General features: G+C 36.2%; 2 protein-coding genes across 2 annotated transcripts in view; one reads left to right on the top strand and one right to left on the bottom strand.

The window, feature by feature from the left end:
• Positions 1–12,800, bottom strand: part of LOC140752693 (uncharacterized) — a 29,702-nt gene extending 16,902 nt beyond the window's left edge. The window contains exons 1-4 of the mRNA XM_073087030.1: positions 12,519–12,800; positions 9,977–10,133; positions 9,218–9,322; positions 8,623–8,778 (exon numbers count right to left, since the gene is read on the bottom strand). Coding sequence (XP_072943131.1) covers positions 8,623–8,778; positions 9,218–9,322; positions 9,977–10,133; positions 12,519–12,671 — 571 coding nt within the window. The 5' untranslated portion in view covers positions 12,672–12,800. The remainder of the gene's footprint in view (positions 1–8,622; positions 8,779–9,217; positions 9,323–9,976; positions 10,134–12,518) is intronic.
• Positions 12,801–13,290: 490 nt separating this feature from the next.
• On the top strand, positions 13,291–19,677 carry LOC140752684 (uncharacterized). Its single transcript, XM_073087012.1, has 5 exons — positions 13,291–13,539; positions 14,252–14,393; positions 15,720–15,815; positions 16,548–16,694; positions 17,765–19,677. Exons 1-5 carry the CDS (start codon positions 13,408–13,410, stop codon positions 18,967–18,969), a joined length of 1,722 nt encoding a protein of 573 aa, XP_072943113.1. The 5' UTR covers positions 13,291–13,407; the 3' UTR covers positions 18,970–19,677.
• Positions 19,678–21,372: the final 1,695 nt, after the last annotated feature.

Here is a 21,372-nt window from a genome sequence, read left to right as displayed (position 1 = left end):
GCCATGTCCACTTCTCTATCGTATTCCAACTTATGTTTAACAAACAGGTGATTTAGAACCTCATCGAAATTCGGAAATGGTTCGTTGCATATATCACACGCAATTTCCGAGATGTCTACTTTGATTTCCATGTTCTGACCGCCCTTCAGAACCTTCAAAGAGTGGTCGTTCGTCGAGCAATTCCCGTGAGACTTCGTGTGTTTCCGTAATTCTTCGTATTCCGTGACATCCTTGCTACAATAGAAGCACAGATATTTCCCGCGCCACTTAAACGGTATAACTGTGGTGTTGTTGAAAAGAATTTCTAGATTTCTCCGCCTACGCATCGATGATGATTCGCAGCCCTTGTACTTCCGCGATTTATCATCTGAAAAGAAATTTTTTGAACTGTAAATGTACCCTTCATTAACTAAAAGATTGGAGTAAAACACTACAGTTATCATGTCATACAAATATACTTTAAAACAAAAATAGGGTACATTTAAAGTTATTATCCAATTGTTTGCTAATCTTCAAGGAATCGCACACAAAAAATTGTAAAATGTATATCCTTTATTCATAATAAGTTATTTGTTCAACCAAATCTTAGTCCAATATAAATGTATATAAAAACTTGATTAAAAACAAATTAATAATAATATTTTTTATTCACAATTAATTCTATAATATAATATTCAGTCTACAAATAAAGATATATTGCTTACAAAATTCCAATAAACTAAAAATGAAAAAGTTGTAAAAAATACTGAAATTTTACATAGTCTTTATTAATAAAATAAAATTACTGTCCTCTTTAAAATAAGTAAGAGTGTATAAGGGGTGTGATAAAAACGTCAATTCAGACATTCCTCCTTAGTCCTTAGTATTAATAGCAACTGACTAGGTAGGGTAATGTTTTAGAGCTTATGTACGTACTAGTTTTTGCCTGCGGCTTCGCCCACGTTTAAAAGAAAATAATATAACATACTAACATAAATAAAACTGAAAATTCGTACCTTCAACTTTGTTAAAGATCATCACTTGATCAAATGCATAGTTTACAATTGAATCCTTACTAATATCGATTAAAATAATCGATGTTTTGGGCCCAAAAGATCGATTCTCTGATTAATCGTTCTTAGATCGCCATCCCTAGTTCTCGTGGGATTTCCGGGATAAAAACTATCCTATGTCCTTTCTCGGGTCTCAGGCTATCTTTGTACGAAATTTCATTAAAATCGGTTCAGTGGCTTAGGCGTGAAGAAGACAGAACCAGACAGACAGACAGACAGAGTTACTTTCGGATTTATAATATTAGTAAGGACTAGTAAGGATAAGGATTTTAGTAAGGAGTAAGTAAGGATGTATGTATGTATGTATCTTTGTATGTGTTGTATAGATGAGGTACTGGCAGCAACACTTTGGCTTGTCAGATGTCAGTTATGATTTTAATATATAAAATAAAACGCGTTTTTCTCAATATAGATATTGTATTAATTAATTACAAGTCTAAGATATAACCGTATGTATGTATGTATGTATGTCTCATTCTTTAGCATGCCCTTCGAGAACGAGAATATTCGACTGGAATGCGAAATGTGTTATCGTCAGAAATCTTAAGGAAAGTCGTGGAAAATATGATAAAACGGGCAAAAAAATTTGTCAACGCTGGTGGAAGATACTTGACAGATATCATCTTTTCTGATTAGCAAAAAAAAGTTACAGGTCCTGATAAAGATTTCTATTACTCAAAATCACTTTTTTTATTCAGCACAAATGTTATTCAAAAACAAAATAGGATGATTAATTTACGCCTTTACGATAAGCCTTAAAAACGAAGACCAAATAACAGCTTTAGACTCATTTTACAAAACCATCACTGCACTTCGCTATCTAGTCTAGACTAAAAAAAGTCTCGTATTAACAATATCACACCAATTGAGAGTTCAAATCATCCGGATGATGCACCCTCATATGCATTCGCAAACTGTTATTCTGAACAAAGGCATGATCGCAAACAGAACAGGCATATTTCCTATCATTACTATGAATCCGCATATGATCCCTTAGCGTCCGCTTCCTCAAGTACGACTTCTTGCACACATCACACTGGTATCTCCTCTCGCCGTAATGCTTCACCATGTGACGATGCAGATGCGTTCTTGAGAAGAACTTCTGCTCACACATGGAACAAGAGTGATTCTTTTCCCTGACGTGCACTTCTTTTAGATGGGAGCGCATTTTGCTGAATATTTCGAAGGCTTTGCCGCAAACAGGACAGTTTATCGCCGGGCGTTGGACATCGTGGACTGCGACGTGATGACGCTTCCGTAGCGCATAATTCTTGAAGGTTTCTGAACAAAATGTGCATTTTATTCCCTTGTTTATGTTATGGACTTGCGCTTCGTGACTATTCTTCTGTGTGAGCGAATCAAAGAACTCAGGACATATATTACATTTGTATCCAGAGCCGTGGTTGGCTGCGTGCGAGCGCAATCTCTCGTTGCTGAGAAAAGATTTACCGCACAGCTCGCAAACGTAATTCCCGTAATGTTCATTCATATGTTGGTTCAATTTGATGAAATAATAGAACTCCATACCACATACAGCGCATTGAAACTTATCTTTCTCAAAACAGTACGGTATTACACCTTCACTGAACGGCATAAACATTTTTCCATGAACCGTCTTCAGATGTTCCATCAATTCCCCAACATCTGCAGCTCTCTCGTCACAGATTTTACACGCAACACTCGACACATCGATTTTCACCTTCTCGTCCCTTTTCAGGTAAGAAACGGCTGATTTGACACACGGATTTTCATGATTTTCGTATGTATGCCCTTTCAAGTCGTCCATGCTCTTGAACGGTTTGTGACAGAAGAAGCAGAGATAGTTATGACGATGCCATTTGAACGGTACCACAGTGGAACATTCTAGAATGATGGTAGCGTTACGTTTTGTTAGCCTGTTACACACTGTGCTGGATAGTGACTTATTGCGTGCCTCCGACGGCGCTATCCCGTGTTTCTTACCTAGAAAGTGAAATGGGACTGTGAAAATCGTTGCAATGTTTCATGGAGAACTGAACAGTCGTCGTGGTATCGTGACTGTATTTATTCTCTAGTGAGGCATATTAAAGATATCTGTTCTAAGCTCCGATGTTTAGATTTTTATCTGGGTATTCACATTTTTAATAGAGTAGAAAGCGCTTATTCTTTTTGCATCTCATTTTTCCATCATAGATGAAGTTCATAAAAACGCACATAGTGTTATGTTATTCCTCAGTAATAGATTTCGATTATTGTAACTATTATATTAATTTCTCATAAAATGTTATTAAGTTTGCTCACTAGCATTCCCCGTCAATTTTTGACCAAGAGCCATCGAGATAAGTTATAAATATGATCAGGAATAATTAAGTAAAATATCCTCAAGATTTGATACATCTTAAAATAATCGCAGTTGTATGAAATAGAAGTGAACAAAATCGTCGAATTTAATCGTAGGCAAAATCTAACCAAAATTTCTAACAATACTACATCTATGTGTTGGATCAATAGCAAAACCTATTAAATTTCAGCATCTCCCTACACACTCTAGGACTTAAAACATAAGGATTATGGATTGTATTAATTGGATTTCGAAAGAAGTAAAATCCCTTGTGGTTCGACTCCGGAAGCACCACCGCACCTACATATTTCTATCTAATGACAGCAGTGTTAAGCTGCTGTGCTGTGTTCCTATTTGACGTGTGTGGTAAGAGAGAGAAGAGTATCCGAGACGTTCCATTCCTCCTCCTTAGTCTTCAGGTGTAGCATTGCATCTGTGGCCGACTTCAAGTAGGACTCAAGTAGGAATTTTATTTAGGCTTGATTACAAACGTCCATGGGCGGCAGTACCTTACTTACCCTATGTGACCGCATTCGCGGATATCTGAGGCAGGAGAAACGTTTATATCAAGATCCGTTATTTTACATGCGGATCTCAAACGGATCTGTACACCTATTATTAAATTAATTTTATTTATAAATCCATTACATTACGCATATAAAATTCTAAATGTATATAGGCGATGGTAGCAATCAAATACTATAAAACTCAATTTAAAATGTTAGTTATTTTTAGAATCACGTGCATAGCTCATTAATATTGCAAAAATTAAATATCTAAACATATGTTCGACACTGAATAAAGAAGGTACTTAAAAGTCTTCATAATCAAATCTATCACAAATCTGTGATATGCTTATTAGAAAATAATAATTATTAAAAAACAATATTTATCAGTGACATTAATTTTTTATTTATTTATTTATTTATTTATTGCACCTCTGTAAAAATAAAAAGATACAATAGGGCAAACTTAATGCCTGATGGCATTCTCTGCCAGTCAACCCTGGATGGAAGGGGAGAATGGCGGCAGGTGTTAATTATACATACATAAAATAAATTATATTATATATATATACGTATATAACACCTACATTGAGTCAGTGAAAACTGAAAATTATAATAAAGTTGTGATTCGTATCCAAATTCGCGGATATAATCCCTAATAATCCGTATTAACATCCGTACCGACGGATATATTATTTTAACAATCCAGCACAGGGTAAACACGCTTCGCCTTTTTTCAGTACAAAAAACGCTTTTATCAATCACACGACTGTACCGCGACATATCGTTCGAAATTATACATCTTTTAGAGCATTTAGGAAAAATGATGAGTGTTTTATTTAACAAAAACCGACAGACAATGTCAACACCATGAAGTTAGCTAACAAAAATTGCATGTTTTGCAGAAAAATATATGAAATATACCATGTCTATACAATGCTTGCTTGGCTCCTGAAAATTCAGGTTTCTAGCTTCATATACAACGAAGTTACAGGGGGTCAAAAATGGGCCGAATTGCTTCGAGAAAAGAATGGTACGGCCGTGCCGCTTTTTTTTGGCTCGACTTGGCGGAGGCACTGCCGTGCCTCCAGATTTTTAAGGTATGCGTTACGATACGTTACGTATTGTCGTCGTTTTCGTGTTGTATTATTTTGTACTAACTATTGTGCGTGGACACGCACTAACTACGTACTAGTAACTAAATATGGACATATTTAGTTTAGGGGTGTGCGAATATCGTTCGAATCGAATCGAATCGAATATCAATATTCGATTCGAAATTCGAATCGAATAATTCGAATTTTCGAATTATTCGAAATTCTTCGAATAATTCGAAAAATTTCGAATAATTCGAAAAATTCCGAATAATTCGTAAAAATTTCGAATAATTCGAAAGTTTTCGAATAATTCGCGAATTAAGGGGGTATTCTAGTCTAGAAGCATGAATTTCAGGTAATTTTTTGAAGTGCCGTAAAAAAAGGCAATCAATATTTTTACCATCAATTTTTTTATAAGTTATTTATTAACATTACAAGAATAGGATCATCCCCAAATTTCAATTTTTACTATTTTAAAAAAAATCGAAAAAGTCAAAAAAAAAAAGTACAAAAACAATTTTTTTATTCAAGCAGTCGCCATTTTGTGAAAAAATTTTTTTTCAACTTTTCCCTAGTTCATGCCATAATTGAAAATAAGAAACCCTGAAAAAATTCGAATTATTCAAAAATTTTCGGATTATTCGAAAATTTTCGAATAATTCGAAAATTTTCGAATAATTCGAAAATTTTCGAATTATTCGGGAACTTTCGAATAATTCGAATTTTCGAATTATTCGATTCGAGTTTCGAATCGAATATTAATATTCGATTCGGAACGAATAATTCGTAAGTTCGAATTATTCGCACACCCCTAATTTAGTTACTAGAACGTAGTTACTTCTTACGTGTATACATAAGTACACACATGCTTCTCTATTATGATAAAGAAGCATGTGTATACTTATTTACACATGAACACATGTAAACATGTGTTTATACAATCGCCTGCATTCAGACTGAAACGCTACAGAACTTCTTAAGCGTAACTTCGTGTAAGTGTACTCAAGTACACACATGCTTCTCTATTATGATAAAAATGCAAAAGCATGTGTGTACCTATGTACACATTTACAAGTGAACATGCGTTTATACAGTCGCCTGCGTTGCGACTAAAACGCTACAGAATCGCTGCTAAATCGCAGTGAATAAAGCGCCTGAAGGTGCAGTAAAACTGCATAGTCGACTCGTAGACTATACAAGATATATTTATTTATTTATTTAGTCAATTAGTACGGATTACTCCAATTACACTAGTGAACAATGATTGATAAAAATTACAAAATATGTTTGTTTCAAGTATTTTTGGCCTTAATATAATAAATAATCAGTAGCGGCCTAAGCTCGTTGGGGGCCCCGGGCGGAGTTGAATGGGGCCCCCAGTCTAAGAAGTTGATATAATTTTCAAGTTTTTACCCATGTCTACGGAAACTTGTAAACATTTGGAAGGCCTCTAGGACCAGAGGCCCTGTTGTACCCGCTAAGCCCTTCAGTGCAAATAACATAGATATTGCTGACTTATAAAATAGCAGATTCATCATAAAATGAGGTTAGACAATTTGAGGCTTCGAATGTCATAATGGTAGCATATTCGATAAAAGTATAGAGTTAATAACAAGTAAATAACACAAAAATGATAGATAGAAGATTGCAAGAAATAAAAATATAAGCGAGTGTAACTGTGATGATGTTATTAAGACCTTTCTTTTACAAATTGATTAAATTACAAATGGGGTAAGTACTAACCAAATTCACGAAAAAATGTCTGAAGAAAACGCAATTTTCTAGATATTAAAATATAAGATTGCTTAAAAAATGCGAACATTTTCATATGTCCAAAGTAACTAAATATTTTATATTGAAACAATACTTTACATTTTAATTCAAATTATATTTTTTATTACAAGTCAAGTCAAATTTTAATACTTTATTACTAATATTAGTAATTATTTCAAAATATTACTATGCTACAAATTTTAATAACAAAAAATAATACATATTTTTAAAGCTATTTTTTGATTAAATTTATTAGGAAAACCAGCAACTGTTGCGTGGTCATTTGATAACTGACGTGTCATTGTCTCTCATTTTATGTTTTGTTGCTCTTTTTTGCCGCCACCGCGTTTATTTCTATTATAACAGCAGTGTTAGGCTTCTGTGTTCTGGTTTGAAGGGTGTGGTAAGGGACATATTTTTCTGAGGCATTCCAACTTAGTCCTCCGGGATAGCGGCGCATGTAGCCGACGTCAATTAGGAATCTAATCTTATCTGGGGTTGATTACAGATGTCCATGGGCGGCAGTAGCCACTTACCATCAGATCGACTGCATGCTCGTCTGCTACTCCTATATTATAAAAAAAAAACCTTACATTAAAAATGAACGCGCAAATATTACGTTTTCTTGAACATTTTTTCGTATATCCAGTAAGTATGTATTCTACCAATTTTAATTTACTAAACACATTTTGACCAAAATCATCACAGTTCACTAACTCAACAATGAAACGGGTACCAAGTAAAAATGTACATTAAAATAACATTCAAAAATTAATAGAAACAGTATATTCGATTGGGATGATATAGTCCGCGCCACAATGCTAGTCCGCTCTGAATATAGAGTCGCGATCGCCATAGCAAATTGCATGACTACACCTGCTCGTAACTTCAGAGCGGACTAGTAGTTTGGGGCGGATTATACCACCGTCACACTTATGTCTATCGTGAAGCAGGTTTGTTAGAAGGGTGTGGTGACTGACTCACATATGAGGATCATCTTAGTCCTCAGTGGCAACTCATCTATGATCGGCTTCAGGTAGATCATATTCTATATGGAGTTGCTTACATATATCCATGAGCGGCAGTGACCATCTACCATAATTGTGGAGTTGTCAATGTGGAACGTGGTGCTGTTCTTGAGAACAAAAAAAAAAATCTAGAGTAGGACATCTACCCAGAATAAGAAATAAGACTTCAAAACAAAAGCTTGTCATTAGGTACCTAACAAAAATAATAATTAAATGTATATAGTATGACGACCCATGTGGCGGAGCGCCCACCATACCGGTCTGACGCGCAAAGGGTCCCGGGTTCGATCCCCGGCCAGACAGAAATCTAAATGATGAATTTAGATTTCTGTTTCTAGGTCTGGGTGTTTGTGTATTTGTCTATGTGTGTGTCCATGGCACCCACGACACAGGGAATCCCAGTGTGGGGCTGTGAGTGTAGAAAGCATTTTATTTTTTATTTATTTATAGTAAAATAACCTCAAATAAGTAAATATGGCAATAAATCAAGAACAATACAGAAAAAAGTTCTTAAGTATTGTTTTATACTTTTTATTAATAATTAATCGAACCAATGTTTTATATACCGAAGATCGACATTTGAAAACTACTTCATACTAACTTATTGTTATGTTAAGGGTGAACAACCCTTATCACTTAGGGGTATGAAAAATAGATAATAGCCGATTCTCAGACCTACTGAATATGCATATAAAATTTGGTGAAAATCGGTAAAGCCGCTTCGACACGAGAATTTTATATATCAGAATAAACCATAACTATATCCTTCGACCGATTTATGTATAAATTTATAATACACTTTTATTTGGCACCCGTTCCTCAAACAACCACAAAACATTGACCTACCTTTCGACACCTTGGACGTCCGCGGTTTCTCCTCAACTTTGGCCACTTTGGTCTTCTTCTCCGGCTTCACCGCTGCCTTCTTCGGCCGGCCACGTTTCTTAACCGTTGTGTCTAGAACATCCGTTCTCGTGCTTGTGGCCTCGTCTTTGAAGGAATCTGAAATTATACATCACGTTCATATTTCTACTATACTATTTCCATTTCTTTATTTTCTCGATGACAGATCGACGCCCATGTAATTTTGTGTTGTTTACGTTATAATGTCAGACAGACAATACTGTACTTCATGGACAGGTCATGTGCTACACATAATGATTACTATAGGAGCTATAACGTAACACGATAAAAGACCCGTTTTTAGGGTTCCGTACCCAAAGGGTAAAAACGGAACCCTATTACTAAGACTTCGCTGTCTGTCCGTCTGTCACAGGGCTCTACCGTTTAAACCGTAATAGATAGACACATGAAATTTTGACAGAAGAGGCATAACGGTGGCAGCTATAACAACAAATACTAAAAACCAGGCACGGACCATATCTCCATACTTGACCCACAAAGAGTTCTACCACCTCATTCCTAACACAAACACACTTACCATCATCAAAATGGTCGTCCTCATTCAAATACTCCACATCATCCATATCAACTGCCTCCATACTGATCTCCGACTTCATCTGTTCCTCATATAGTATTGGGGTAGCTGCAAAATGATAATACTTTATATTATAACTACAAAGCATTAGTGTTATGGCCTAGTTAATGAAACTAAGGATCTCAATATGGGGTCCGAGGTTCAAATCCTAAACATTAGACTTTCCTTTAGTTTGTTGTTTAGTTACTTTTAAGAATTTGATTGTTATAAGCGGCACTAACCAATGGTTGAATACTACAAAGTTTTTTTTTTTAAATTGAACGAGTTCATCATCCAATTCCAAGTTAGAGAAAGATTTATTTTTAAAGTAATGATTCAGTTTTAAATTTTTAACAAAAATTTGCCTCATAGTTTTTAATTTTTTTTTTTTTTATAATAAAAGAGTAGCAGACGAGCATGCAGTCCACCTGATGGTAAGTGGCTACTGCCACCCATGGACATCTGTAATCAACCCCAGATATGATTAGATATTCCTACCTGAGGTCAGCCACAGATGCGCCGCTACCCCTGAGGACTAAGCTGGAACGCCTCGGAAAAGTCTGTCTCCCTTACCACACCCTTCAAACCAGAACACAGCAGCGCTTAACACTGCTGTTATTAGGTGGAAATAGGTGTGGCGGTGGTGCCGCCGGAGTCGAACCACAAAGGGTTCTACCACTTTAAAAAAACTATGTTTCTTATGAGAAATAAATTTCTTTAAACCTTTTGGCCTAAAGTCCCCTCTGCCGACCATATCCACAAATTTCTTCTCCGAGTCCAAGACCTGCTTCTTAAAGTTACATGCATCACGAAGCCTCGTGATGCAGACCTCACATATGAGACGTTTAGGTCCGTTCGGACCTTCATTGTGTTGTGATATCTGTAAACAATAAAAGTAATATCTGGTAAAGTTGTTTTTTTTTTCTCTATTATTTAGGAGTAGCAGACGAGCATGCGGTCCACCTGATGGTAAGTGGCTACTGCCGCCCATGGATATATTCAACCCCAGATAAGATTAGATTCTTACCAGAGGTCAGCCACAGATGTGCCTAACCTAAGGGCTAAGCAGGGATGCCTCGGTAATGTATGTTTTACCTTATCCCTTCAAACCAGAACATAGCAGCGCTTAATACTGCTGTTATTAGGCAAAAATAATTTGGGTGATGTATCCATTAGAGTCAACACACAGAGGGTTCTACCACCTTTAAATTTCGGTAAAGTAATTCTTCAAATAGGAAATTACATATCTGTTAAGGGTGGTAGAATTATTTGACTAAGGGGTACAAGACATATTTCTTTTTTTTTTTTTTTTTTTTTTAATTTATTTAGGTTAACAAACAGTTACACAGCGAGATATAATACATAAAGAAATAATTAACAAAGTAGGTAGCTGTAAACCAGCACCGTTAACCACTGATTACTAAAATATAATTGAAATTTAATACAATTGAAAGTGAAAGCATTTTTTTTGTAAAGGTAGTAAGATTATTTGGTCAACTAAGAATCTTATGGTCCCTTATTGGTGGTATAACTAATTGGCCAGAGGGAAATTTGAGATATTTCTTATCTTCTACTAAAAATAAAAAATCCTCATAAAGGTAAAGAATTAATTATTTATTTATTTATTTATTTATTAAGACTTATCAACAAGATTACATGTTTGACTATGATTAAATACTAAACCTTAAAATATGTTATACATGATCTTAATTATAGATAAGTACAGCAAACTTTAACAATGTGCATTACTAACTAACAACTAAATACTAACATTACTGGATATCGGTTTAATATGATATAATTAATAAATATATTTGATAAATATCTTATTATTTTTTATATGTATATATATGCATATGATGTAATTTTGTTATTTATGACATTTATTAATTGCCAAGGTTGGGGGGATTACGGTTCTTACGGCGCCAAGATTTGAATGCGGATCCGTATAGATTTCGATGAGACAAGACGAAAAGTAAGAATAATTTTTTTTGATATCTCGCTTAGTTTTCGAGATATCGATACTCAAAAATTATTCCAAAATTTCGATTTTTTGCGTTTTAAAAGTGAAATTGCCGAGGAACGGCGCGGCGGAAACGGGTGCGACTGGTATCTCCGGATAGGGGAGGACGTGCAGAATACGGTAGAAGAAAAATGAAGAGAATTCGTTAAGAAACGGCGGAGGAAAATGAGAAAAACCAAAAATTGATTTTTGAAAAACGGAGAAAATTATATTTAAAAATTTAGAAAACGGAGAGAAACGGAAGTAGTATGTGCGAAAAGGTATCGTTGAGACGAGTACGATGGTATAAAATAATTAGAAATCGGGCAAGGGACAACGAAGTTAAAGGTGATTGAAGGAAATTGATTTGAGTTGGTATTGGTTAGGTTAGGTTAGGTTAGGTTAGGTTTAGGTTAGGTTAGGTTAGGTTTAGGTTAGGTTAGGTTTAGGTTAGGTTAGGTTTTTTTTTATTATTATTATCATAATAGTGATAATCATAATAAAGGATAAAATATATCTTCAAAAATTTTTTTCAATAAAATTCCAACATTTTTAATCATGTATTTATTAATATCTTGAAAACTAAGCAAGATATCGAAAAAAATTATTCTTTGTTTTCGTTTTCTTTTCCAAAAATCTATCGAAATACATCATTAAAAGAATATTTTTTTTTTTTTTTTCGATTTTTAAATATCGATATCTCGAAAACTAAGCGAGATATCAAAAAATTTTATTCTTACTTTTCGTCTTGTCTCGTCGAGATCTATAAGGATCCGCATTCAAATTTTGGCGCCGTAAGAATCGTAATCGTGCCCCAAGGTTTAATAGAAAATAAGAGTGGTAGATCTATTTGACCAATGGGATACTATTTAAATTATTTACATGTTTTTATTTCACCAATTTTATTTTTGATAAGGCAAAATAAACAATTTTCTGCAGGAATTGGAATGTTTTTTTTACAATATGGCTTTATTGTAGCAATATTTAAACAAATATACAAAATTAAAAAAATAACAATAACATTTTACTCTTCATTACGTTGTTAGATGTTCCACTTATCGACCGTAACTAACGAAATGATATGGACGTCTCGTTCTAGGGACCAAAGAGCGAGAGACCAATAAATTCCGTCGTTACAGTCGACAAGTGAAAAGCGGTGTATATATTTACACACCTACACACATCCATAGACCGCTATAAAACTTAAGATATATAAAAGAATATCTCATCTGTTTGTTTTTATATGAATATATAAGTACTCACACTAATATCAAAGCATTCTAATAACATATCAGCATATATTTCTGTATCTTCCATCCATGGATACTCTGTTCCCAAGTCTTTGTAGCATCCTTCAGAGAGACAGCACCGGCATAATCCCGGGCTCTCTTTAACAACTATTTGATCGAAATCCATTTTTACACACTAAACTCCCATTGTAACACTAAAATCACTTAACAACTACAAAACAAAAACGATAAGTCTATAAAAACTTTAATAACGCTTCGGTACGCTAAACATAAACCTGCACGCCATCTTGTTTTATTGAAATTGTTGCCAGTTGCAGATAAATGTAATGTTTTTTTTTTTAAGTTAATAACGCGTTCAATTTATTTTTTAAAGATACTATTCATGAAACGATTTTATGCAAACTGCTAGAAATTTAACGCAGTATGTAGATACCTTAAGGAGCACAGTGTACAGTATATTTCGAAATAATAGATTTTTGAATTATTCACATTGATTCATTATAAAATAATGAATCAATTTTTAATACAAAAGAGTATTCATACAGATTTGATTAGAAAACAAATGTAACTAACATTGTTTTTACTTATTTTTATTATTATAATGTAAAATAATTTTATTTCATATTGGTATCAAAATTCGGTACTACTAACAAGTAGAATTAAATAAAAGTTATACTAATTATTGTTGTTCTTTTTTAATATATTTGTATATCTTGTAAATAATTTGTAAATATCGAATGTTGTTTAATGTTTACATAAAGAACCAAAAAAAATCAAAACGTCAACGTCACAAGTCACAATAGTTTCGAGAATTTTGTTTTGTTGGAAATCGCTTTAAAACCTTTATTACCGTATTTATTAAAATCGTACAAATATAAGACAATATATGTGAAATAAACATAATGGAGATAATAAAAACTATTTGCCGCTGTTGTTTAGTGGAGGGTGTGCACAAGAATTTGAATATTACTTATTGTTTGGAAGATAGAAAAGAGATTTATTCACAAATGTTACAAGAGTGCTTTAATATTGTCGTAAGTATACAACTATTAAGTTACTTTATGCGTAATATGTATAATATATGTGTCATGTGAATGTAAATAATACGTAAAGGCGTAGTGGTTATAAATTTAATCCTCACTCTTGGGGTCTGGGGTTCGATTCCCGTAGCCCTGATTTTTCGCAATTTGTGAGTTTTCGTTAATAACGTCTTGCTTTCACCGTAAAAGAAAAATTAATGAGTAAATCTGGAAAGGATAGAGAATTAGCTAAGTTGTCATGGATTATTGACATTCAGAAATAATTCTATAAAACAAACAGTTTGTATTTAATTTGCTTAAATAAAATAAAATAAAATAAAATTGCGTTTGCTAAAAATATTGCTTTCAGCTGAAATACAAGTCACTCAGTCAATCAGTTTGAAGGTGGTGAACCCTTTGTGGTTCGACGCCAGCGGCACCACGGCCACACCTACTTCTGCCTCATAACAGCAGCGTTAAGTGCTGTGTACATATTTGAAGGGTGTAGTAAGGGAGACATACTTTTCCGAGGTGTTCCAGCTTAGTCCTCAGGGTTAGCGGCGCATCTGTAGCCAACCTCATGTCGGAATATCTAATCCTGTCTAGGGTTGATTACAGATGTCCGTGGGCGGCAGTAGTAGCATGCTTGTCTGCTACTCCTTTATAAAAAAAGTCATTATTAAAAATACAACTCATAAATAGCACAATGATTGAATACGTTTTCCAGTTAGCCACAACACCAATGCAAGGCAACAACACAATATGCGATGCGTGCGTGAAGGTGCTCCGTGAGTCCCTCTGCTTCAAGAAGCAGGTGCTGAAGGCCGAGGAGGAGTTCCTGAGGCTGCTGCAACAGGATGGGGTTATAGGTGCGTTTGGGTATCACCATCATCATGAACCATGTTGTCAGTAATTGATAGATGATGGTAAAACTGGATCAAAAGAATGATAACTTACTTCTCTTTTGCATTAAGTCATAGATTAGTAAAGATTACTCAGTCCTAACAAGAAAATGTAATCAGTTTTGACACTTGAAATTGTCACTGTCATCTATTTTCGTGTTTGAAAAATATTAAAAAATGTAGTTTTTAGAGCATTTACGAACGAAACGACATTTCTCCGCACTTTCTTCGATTTCGTGTTTTTGCACCACTCAACTGCGCATGTTGGTATTGTTCAGCGTAAATTACACCATGACAGCCATTAAATGGCTGACAGAACTGTCAGCAGTTTAAGCCATTTAATGGCTTCCTTCAATTACAAGGTGGTGAGATATCTATACTTATCTATGCATTAAGTATCAACAGCTTTGTCCCTGTAGTTTCGGGACCAGAATAGGGCTATGGTGTCCCCTGCCTGTCATAAGAGGCGACTAAAAGGGGCTTCCGGGGTTGCGGGCGGCAAGAGTGGGAGCTCGAACCGCCCGGTAAGCGACCCCAGGATGGACGGCGGTATGTGTGGTCGCATACCGTCGTACGCACCAGACGGTGTGGCGAGCGCCAAGCTCACCTGGGCGGAGCCCGACGGGGCAACGCGCTAAGAGGGCTCCGATTGCGTTCCTCTGGAGATCCCGGAGCCCTCTACGCAGCGCCGAGGACGGCCACCGGGGGGGTTTTAGTGCGGTAAGAATCCCACATAACCCTACGTCGCTCCCACGACACCGGGTACCTTTTGAAGATTTCCCCCTCGTAAACAAAAAAAAAACGTATCAACAGCTTGCAAATTTAATATATTGTTGGCTTCAGCTGTTTTGTTTCCAATTAAATGTTCCTTTTTGAAGGCCTAAATGTATTTTTGTATGTGTGAGATAATGTATGCCCATACATTATCTCACACATATGTCCTTGTGTAAGTTTCTCAGTTTGTATGTGTGAGTGTGAGAGAGCTTGTATGTGTGTGCATGTATGTTTGTATGCTTTTATATGTTCTCAAAGGTATGTGAAGTCTACCAATACGCACTTGGCCAGCGCGGTGGACTATGGCCTCATCCTTCTCATTCTGAGAGGAGACCCGTGCCCAGCAATGGGACAGTGATGGGTTGATGATGATGATACATTGTTAGAGTAAAGTGGTAAATACTAGGATGTCGGTGTATGTATGTAATATGTATGTATGAGAGAGTAAAATGAATTAAAAAAAATATTTTTGAATATTATTTTTAAACCATTCCTTATTATGTGTGTTTTATTTTCCAGATGACAAGTCATTCTTCATAAAACAGGAGATAAAAACTGCTGATGCGGACGACGATGATGTGGGAATTGATAATGACATGCACAGTGACATTACAGGTATCATCTATCTATCCATGTATAAAAATCAATTGCTGTTTGTTGGTCTCGCTAAAACTTGAGAACGGCTGGACCGATTTGTCTCATTTTAGTTTAGAATAATTTGTGGAAGTCCAGGGAAGGTTTAAAAGGTGGGAAAATATGAAATATATTTCATAAATAGATTCTTAGGCGGTACAAAGTTTGCCAGGTCAGCTAGTTTTATTATATTTTTATAAGTTAGCTTTTGCCAGGGAGTTTTTATATAATATAGAAGCAGCAGACGAGCATGCAGTCCACCTGATAGTAAGGCTACTGCCGTGGACAACTGTAATCAACCCCAGATAGGATTTGATACCTACCTGGGGTCAGCCACAAACCACGAAACCAAATTTTTGAATTTTCGCCCTGGATTCGAATTCTCGATCTATAATTGATGTCATCCTAGCTAATATTATAAAAGTGAATGTGAGTTTGTATGCTACATGTCTCGGGGGAAGCATACAGTGTATGTTTTATCCCATTGAGAAAAACTTCTGACTACAAGCGAAGCCGCGGGAAAACCTAGTACTCAACATTTATAAACAACTGTATATAGAACACGCGAATACATACCAATACAAAAATACTCTCTAATACAATGCAAAGGTCGCAACTTGATAACAGATGGCGCCACAAGCACATCTGAATCACGCTATCACAGTTTTTTTAAACAAATCTATTTTATAAAAAATATAATCTCATTATTTTCAGAACCAGATCTCAAGCCGGTGCGTCAGCCGCCCAAGAAGAGAACGGAGCAGAAGAGAAGTACAACCAGAGGGAAAGCGCAGAAGAAGCCAGAAGGATGGCAAGCGAAGACCGTCAAAAAGTTGGTGACACGATTGGCGGCTAAAATGAGTGAGTATTTTTATTATAAGTATTTTATTTGAAGGTGGTACGTTCCCCTGTTTTGCAAGATTTGCCTTTTGCGCATGTGGCGACTTCCCGCTACTTGACAAGAGATGGCGCCACGAGTATTCTGAATCACGCTATCGAAGTCTCTTAAATATCCTGCATATATATATACAAGTTCCGAATTGAGACTGTCGGAGCATGGCCACTCCCCGGGCATGAGCACCTAGCCCGGCGGGAGATCTCCCTTTGCCAAACTTTCCCTTTGCTTTATTTTAATACATAACAATTTACCGTAAAAATGTTTCTGAATTTAAATAGAGATTGATGGTCTTTTCTGCATTTTTTTATAACATAGGAGTAGCAGCCGAACATGTAGTCCACCTGATGGTGAGTGGCTAGTGCCGCCCATGGACATCTATAATCATCCCCAGATAGGATTAGATATTCCAAACTGAGGTCGGCCACAGATACGCCGCTACTCCTGAGGACTAAGCTGGAACGCCTCGAAAAAGTATGTCTCCCTCACACCCTTTAAACCAGAACACAGCAGCGCTTAACACTGCTGTTATAAGGCAGAAATAAATTTACATTTAAAGGAATTACGAATTCATAAAGTATTAATAAAATAGTAAGTAATCGTAAGAGAATCATTGCATCATCATCAACAACTCATTACTGTTGCACTGCTGAGCACGGGTCTCCTCTCAGAATGAGAAGGATTAGGCCATAGTCCACCGCGCTGGACAAGTGCGTATTGGTAGACTTCACATACCTTGGAGATTTTTTTTATAAATCTCTCAGGTATGCAGGTTTCCTCACGATGTTTTCCTTCTCCGTTTAGCAAGTGATAATTAATTTCTAATACGCACATAACTTTGAAAAATCAGAGGTGCGTGCCTGGGATTTGAACCTCGGACCCCTCGTTCGAGAGGCCGAGTTTCTTAACCACTAGGCTATCACAACAGGCTAACAAGTGTTGCTACCTATTATAAAATGCATAGAGTTAAATTTTATTTTTCCTAATATAATTCTGTAAGAGAATCTCTGCATAAATTTTATATTTTGGTTTACAGGTGCGACGGACATACCAGAAGGTATCGACAGGCGAGACATGAAAGAAATAGTCAAAACCAGTAGAAATAAGATGAAAAAAGCACCCATTTACAAAGAACAGAAGATCAATGTGCTATGGACGTCACGGTCTAGTGCAGACAAGTCTAAACATAGGGATAACTTGAAGACTATTCTAGCTTACTCTAACGTTACACCGTTCAGAAATAAATCCTTATTAGGTTACATTTGTGGGTACTGTGATGATGCCTTTCCTGATCCAGCACATTTGAGAATACACACAGAGGATAATCACAAGAAAGAACGCTTAGAATTCAAATCTACTTTCGATATGACTGAATATAACGTTAAATTGGACACAACGGACCTTACCTGTACGTTATGTGATGAAAAGTTGACAGATCTGAACAATTTGAAGGCGCATTTAGTGAAATCTCACGATAAAGTTATCCATACGGATATAAAAGATCATGTGATGCAATTCAAATTGAAGAAGGGAGATGTATACAACTGTGCAATGTGTACGTCCACGTACGAAACGTTCAAGATGCTGAAACAACATATGAACAAGCATTACAGTAACTATACTTGTACCAAATGTGACACAGCGTTCGCTACGAAGAGGTCTTTAAATGCACATAGGAACACACATAAAGAAGGAAGTTTTAAGTGCGATTTTTGTGAGAAGATATTCTCGACGAGAACGAAGAAACAGTACCATGAAAAAACGAATCATTTGGGTACCAGGAATATAAGTAATTGTCCCTATTGTAACGTGCCATTCAAAAGTTATTACCAACGGAACCAGCATATGATAAAAGTGCACAACTCTGAAGCGCAATACAAATGTAATGTTTGCGATAAGGGCTATGTTCTAAAGTCGTTGCTAATGTACCATATAAAGAAGAGTCATTTGATGGAACGAGACTGTCAGTGTTCAGAGTGTGGTTTCAGGTTTTTCAGCAAGAAAGCCCTTAAGGCACATATGGTGAAACATACCGGTGAGCGGAATTACTCCTGTGAAGTCTGCCACAAGTCATACGCAAGGAGTTATACTCTCCGGGAACATATGAGGATACATAATAATGATAGGAGGTTCAAGTGTGATGTGTGTGGAACGGCGTTCGTACAAAAATGTAGTTTGAAAAGTCATCTTTTATCGCATCATGGGATTAGTATGGCAGCCTGTGAAATTACGTCTTCTTAACGAAGTTTTATGTGAGTGTTTTGACGTCTGGAAGGTCAGAGGTTTAGAAACTGATATTACAAAATGTAGTAGAAATTAATTATCATTTACTTAAACGTTGAAGGAAAATGTGAGACCTGTACACCTGAGTTCTAAAAAAGTGCTTAAGGGTATGTGAAGTCTACCAATACGCACTTGGCTAGCGTGGTGGACTATGGCCTAATCCTTCTCATTCTGAGAGGAGACCTGTGCACAGCAGTGGGACTGTAAATGACAATTAAGTTTGTGATATAAATCAATTTAAGGTTCTTAAGCAATAATTTATCTACAAAGGTGACCAATGTTGCGCAGTTGGTAAGACCGTGGGGCGACTTCCCGCTACTCGCCAAGAGATGGCTCCAAGAGTATTCTGAATCACGCTATGGAAGTTTTCTCAACATGTTGCATACATATAAGCTGGGAACTGAGACTGTCGGAGAACGGCCGCTGTCCGGGCTGTATCACCTAATACACAGGGTGTTCTCGCCAAAACCGTATATCGTTCACACGAGCTCTTTAAAAGAGTTGTATTAACCTTCGTACTTTTTCTATATATATTTGCCGAGAACACCCGAGAACTCCCGAGAAGCGGGAATGTGATAGCTTTCTTGTCTTCTCGTTCTCGCGCTCGCCTGTTCTCCGATCCGTGTCGGTATTTTTGCCTGCTTTAAAGGGTTTCTCGGGCGAGAATAGATAACGGTATCACGTTCTCCTTCGGTCTCAGTGCGACCATAAATTGTATGTTGTTGTGTGGGTAAAGCCGCTGCACTGACGTCCTTTCTGGATGACGGTCGAGAATGCGATTGAGTAGGTCGCATGAGTGTAGATGCCTTCTCGGTTCTCGCGCAAATTCTCGGCGAGACTTCTCGCGTGACGCTGTTTGTCCACCGACCACCAATACCGAGCCGATACCGATAATTAATGACGGCGCCGAAGTAGCGTACATACATTTACTATAGCCGCTTGTCCACCGCACGTCCGTCACCCGACCACCGTCATCCCGGCCGCCGATATTCCGAGTAGATCGGCGTGACCGCTAGATCGGCACCGAGATTTTGACGGGCCGATGTGCCGGCAATATAAAACACATTGGAACATGTCCATACACCGACACACGAGTGACAGCTGGAACAAAATAAACCCCCGATATCGGTCGCAGTGGACAAAGTATCGCTGTCACGACATAATTAAACACGACATAATAAAATTCGGCCCGAAATAATCTCGGTATCGGCTCGGTGGCGGTGCGGTGGACAAACAGCCTGAGTCTGTAGCCGGCTTTAAAATGCAACGGAAAGATAAAAAATGTCGCAGTTTTAGCGCTAGTGTGTAAATGAACTAAAATACCTATTTGTTTCGATGGTTTCGTAACTGACTTTGAAAACATCGAGGCTTTAAGGCACTGGATTACACAGAGACCTATTTATTCTAACTTTTTAACAGACTGTAATAAAGTGCGCGTGAGAATGAAGCGTAAGATAGAAATATATTGCACGGGAGTTCATGACTAAATATTATTTTTAATATCATTACTGCCTAGAATTTGATCAATCAATCATTTTAATAATCAAATATAAATTTTCTTCCTTTGGGAAGCCGGTTAAAAATAGATAAAAAATATATAAATATATAGTTTTATTTTTTATCGAAATCGGCCTCGTAACTCCTGTCAGCATTTTTCGCTGTCTTTTATAGTTTCGAATTTGTTCCTAAAGGCCCACTTGAATAATTTCCTGCCTTAAACTTTGAATATACTAAGGTATGACTTGATAGTAGATATATTTTAGCTAAAATATCATTAAACTTATAGCAAAAAGTTTCCATTAAAATACATATCATGAACTCACGCGCGTTATTATATAAGTTTAAAAATAACAGAATGATCTTATTTTTTCCTAGAGATATAATTGTGTTAAATTATTAAATATATTTAAATACTAAAGTAACTATAATGCTTTTTATAAGCTACGTGCTACAATAAAATGCTGTTGTAATAGTATTTTGTTTTATTTACTTGTTAAATTCAATATTTTGGATGCAGACTGGAAGACATTAATTGGTATCTGCCGCTTATGGACATCTGAAATCCTAACTATCTAATCTTACTTTGAAGAGAGAGGGTCTCGGTAAATATCGCGTATTGTTTTCATTAAGAAACAAAGTAAAATTGCTTGAACACAGTGTTACATTAAATAAAGTATGTTTCGTAAATTAAATATGATCAAATCCTTACACAATAATAGTATAACGCTATATTTCTTGAGTGTATCACAATAAAAGAAATATTTAGAGGATGATGATATATTTTCATAAATGTTTTATAACAATGACGATTATGACAATTAGCTTCCCGCCAAAACTGAATTTCTCCCGCCACGCCGCACC

Source organism: Epargyreus clarus, unplaced genomic scaffold, assembly GCF_041222505.1.
Source record: "Epargyreus clarus isolate Ecla_fem2 unplaced genomic scaffold, WU_Ecla_fem_2.2 ptg000025l, whole genome shotgun sequence".
In the NCBI taxonomy this organism is placed as follows: domain Eukaryota; kingdom Metazoa; phylum Arthropoda; class Insecta; order Lepidoptera; family Hesperiidae; genus Epargyreus; species Epargyreus clarus.
This window is presented reverse-complemented; position numbering and strand designations above follow the sequence as displayed.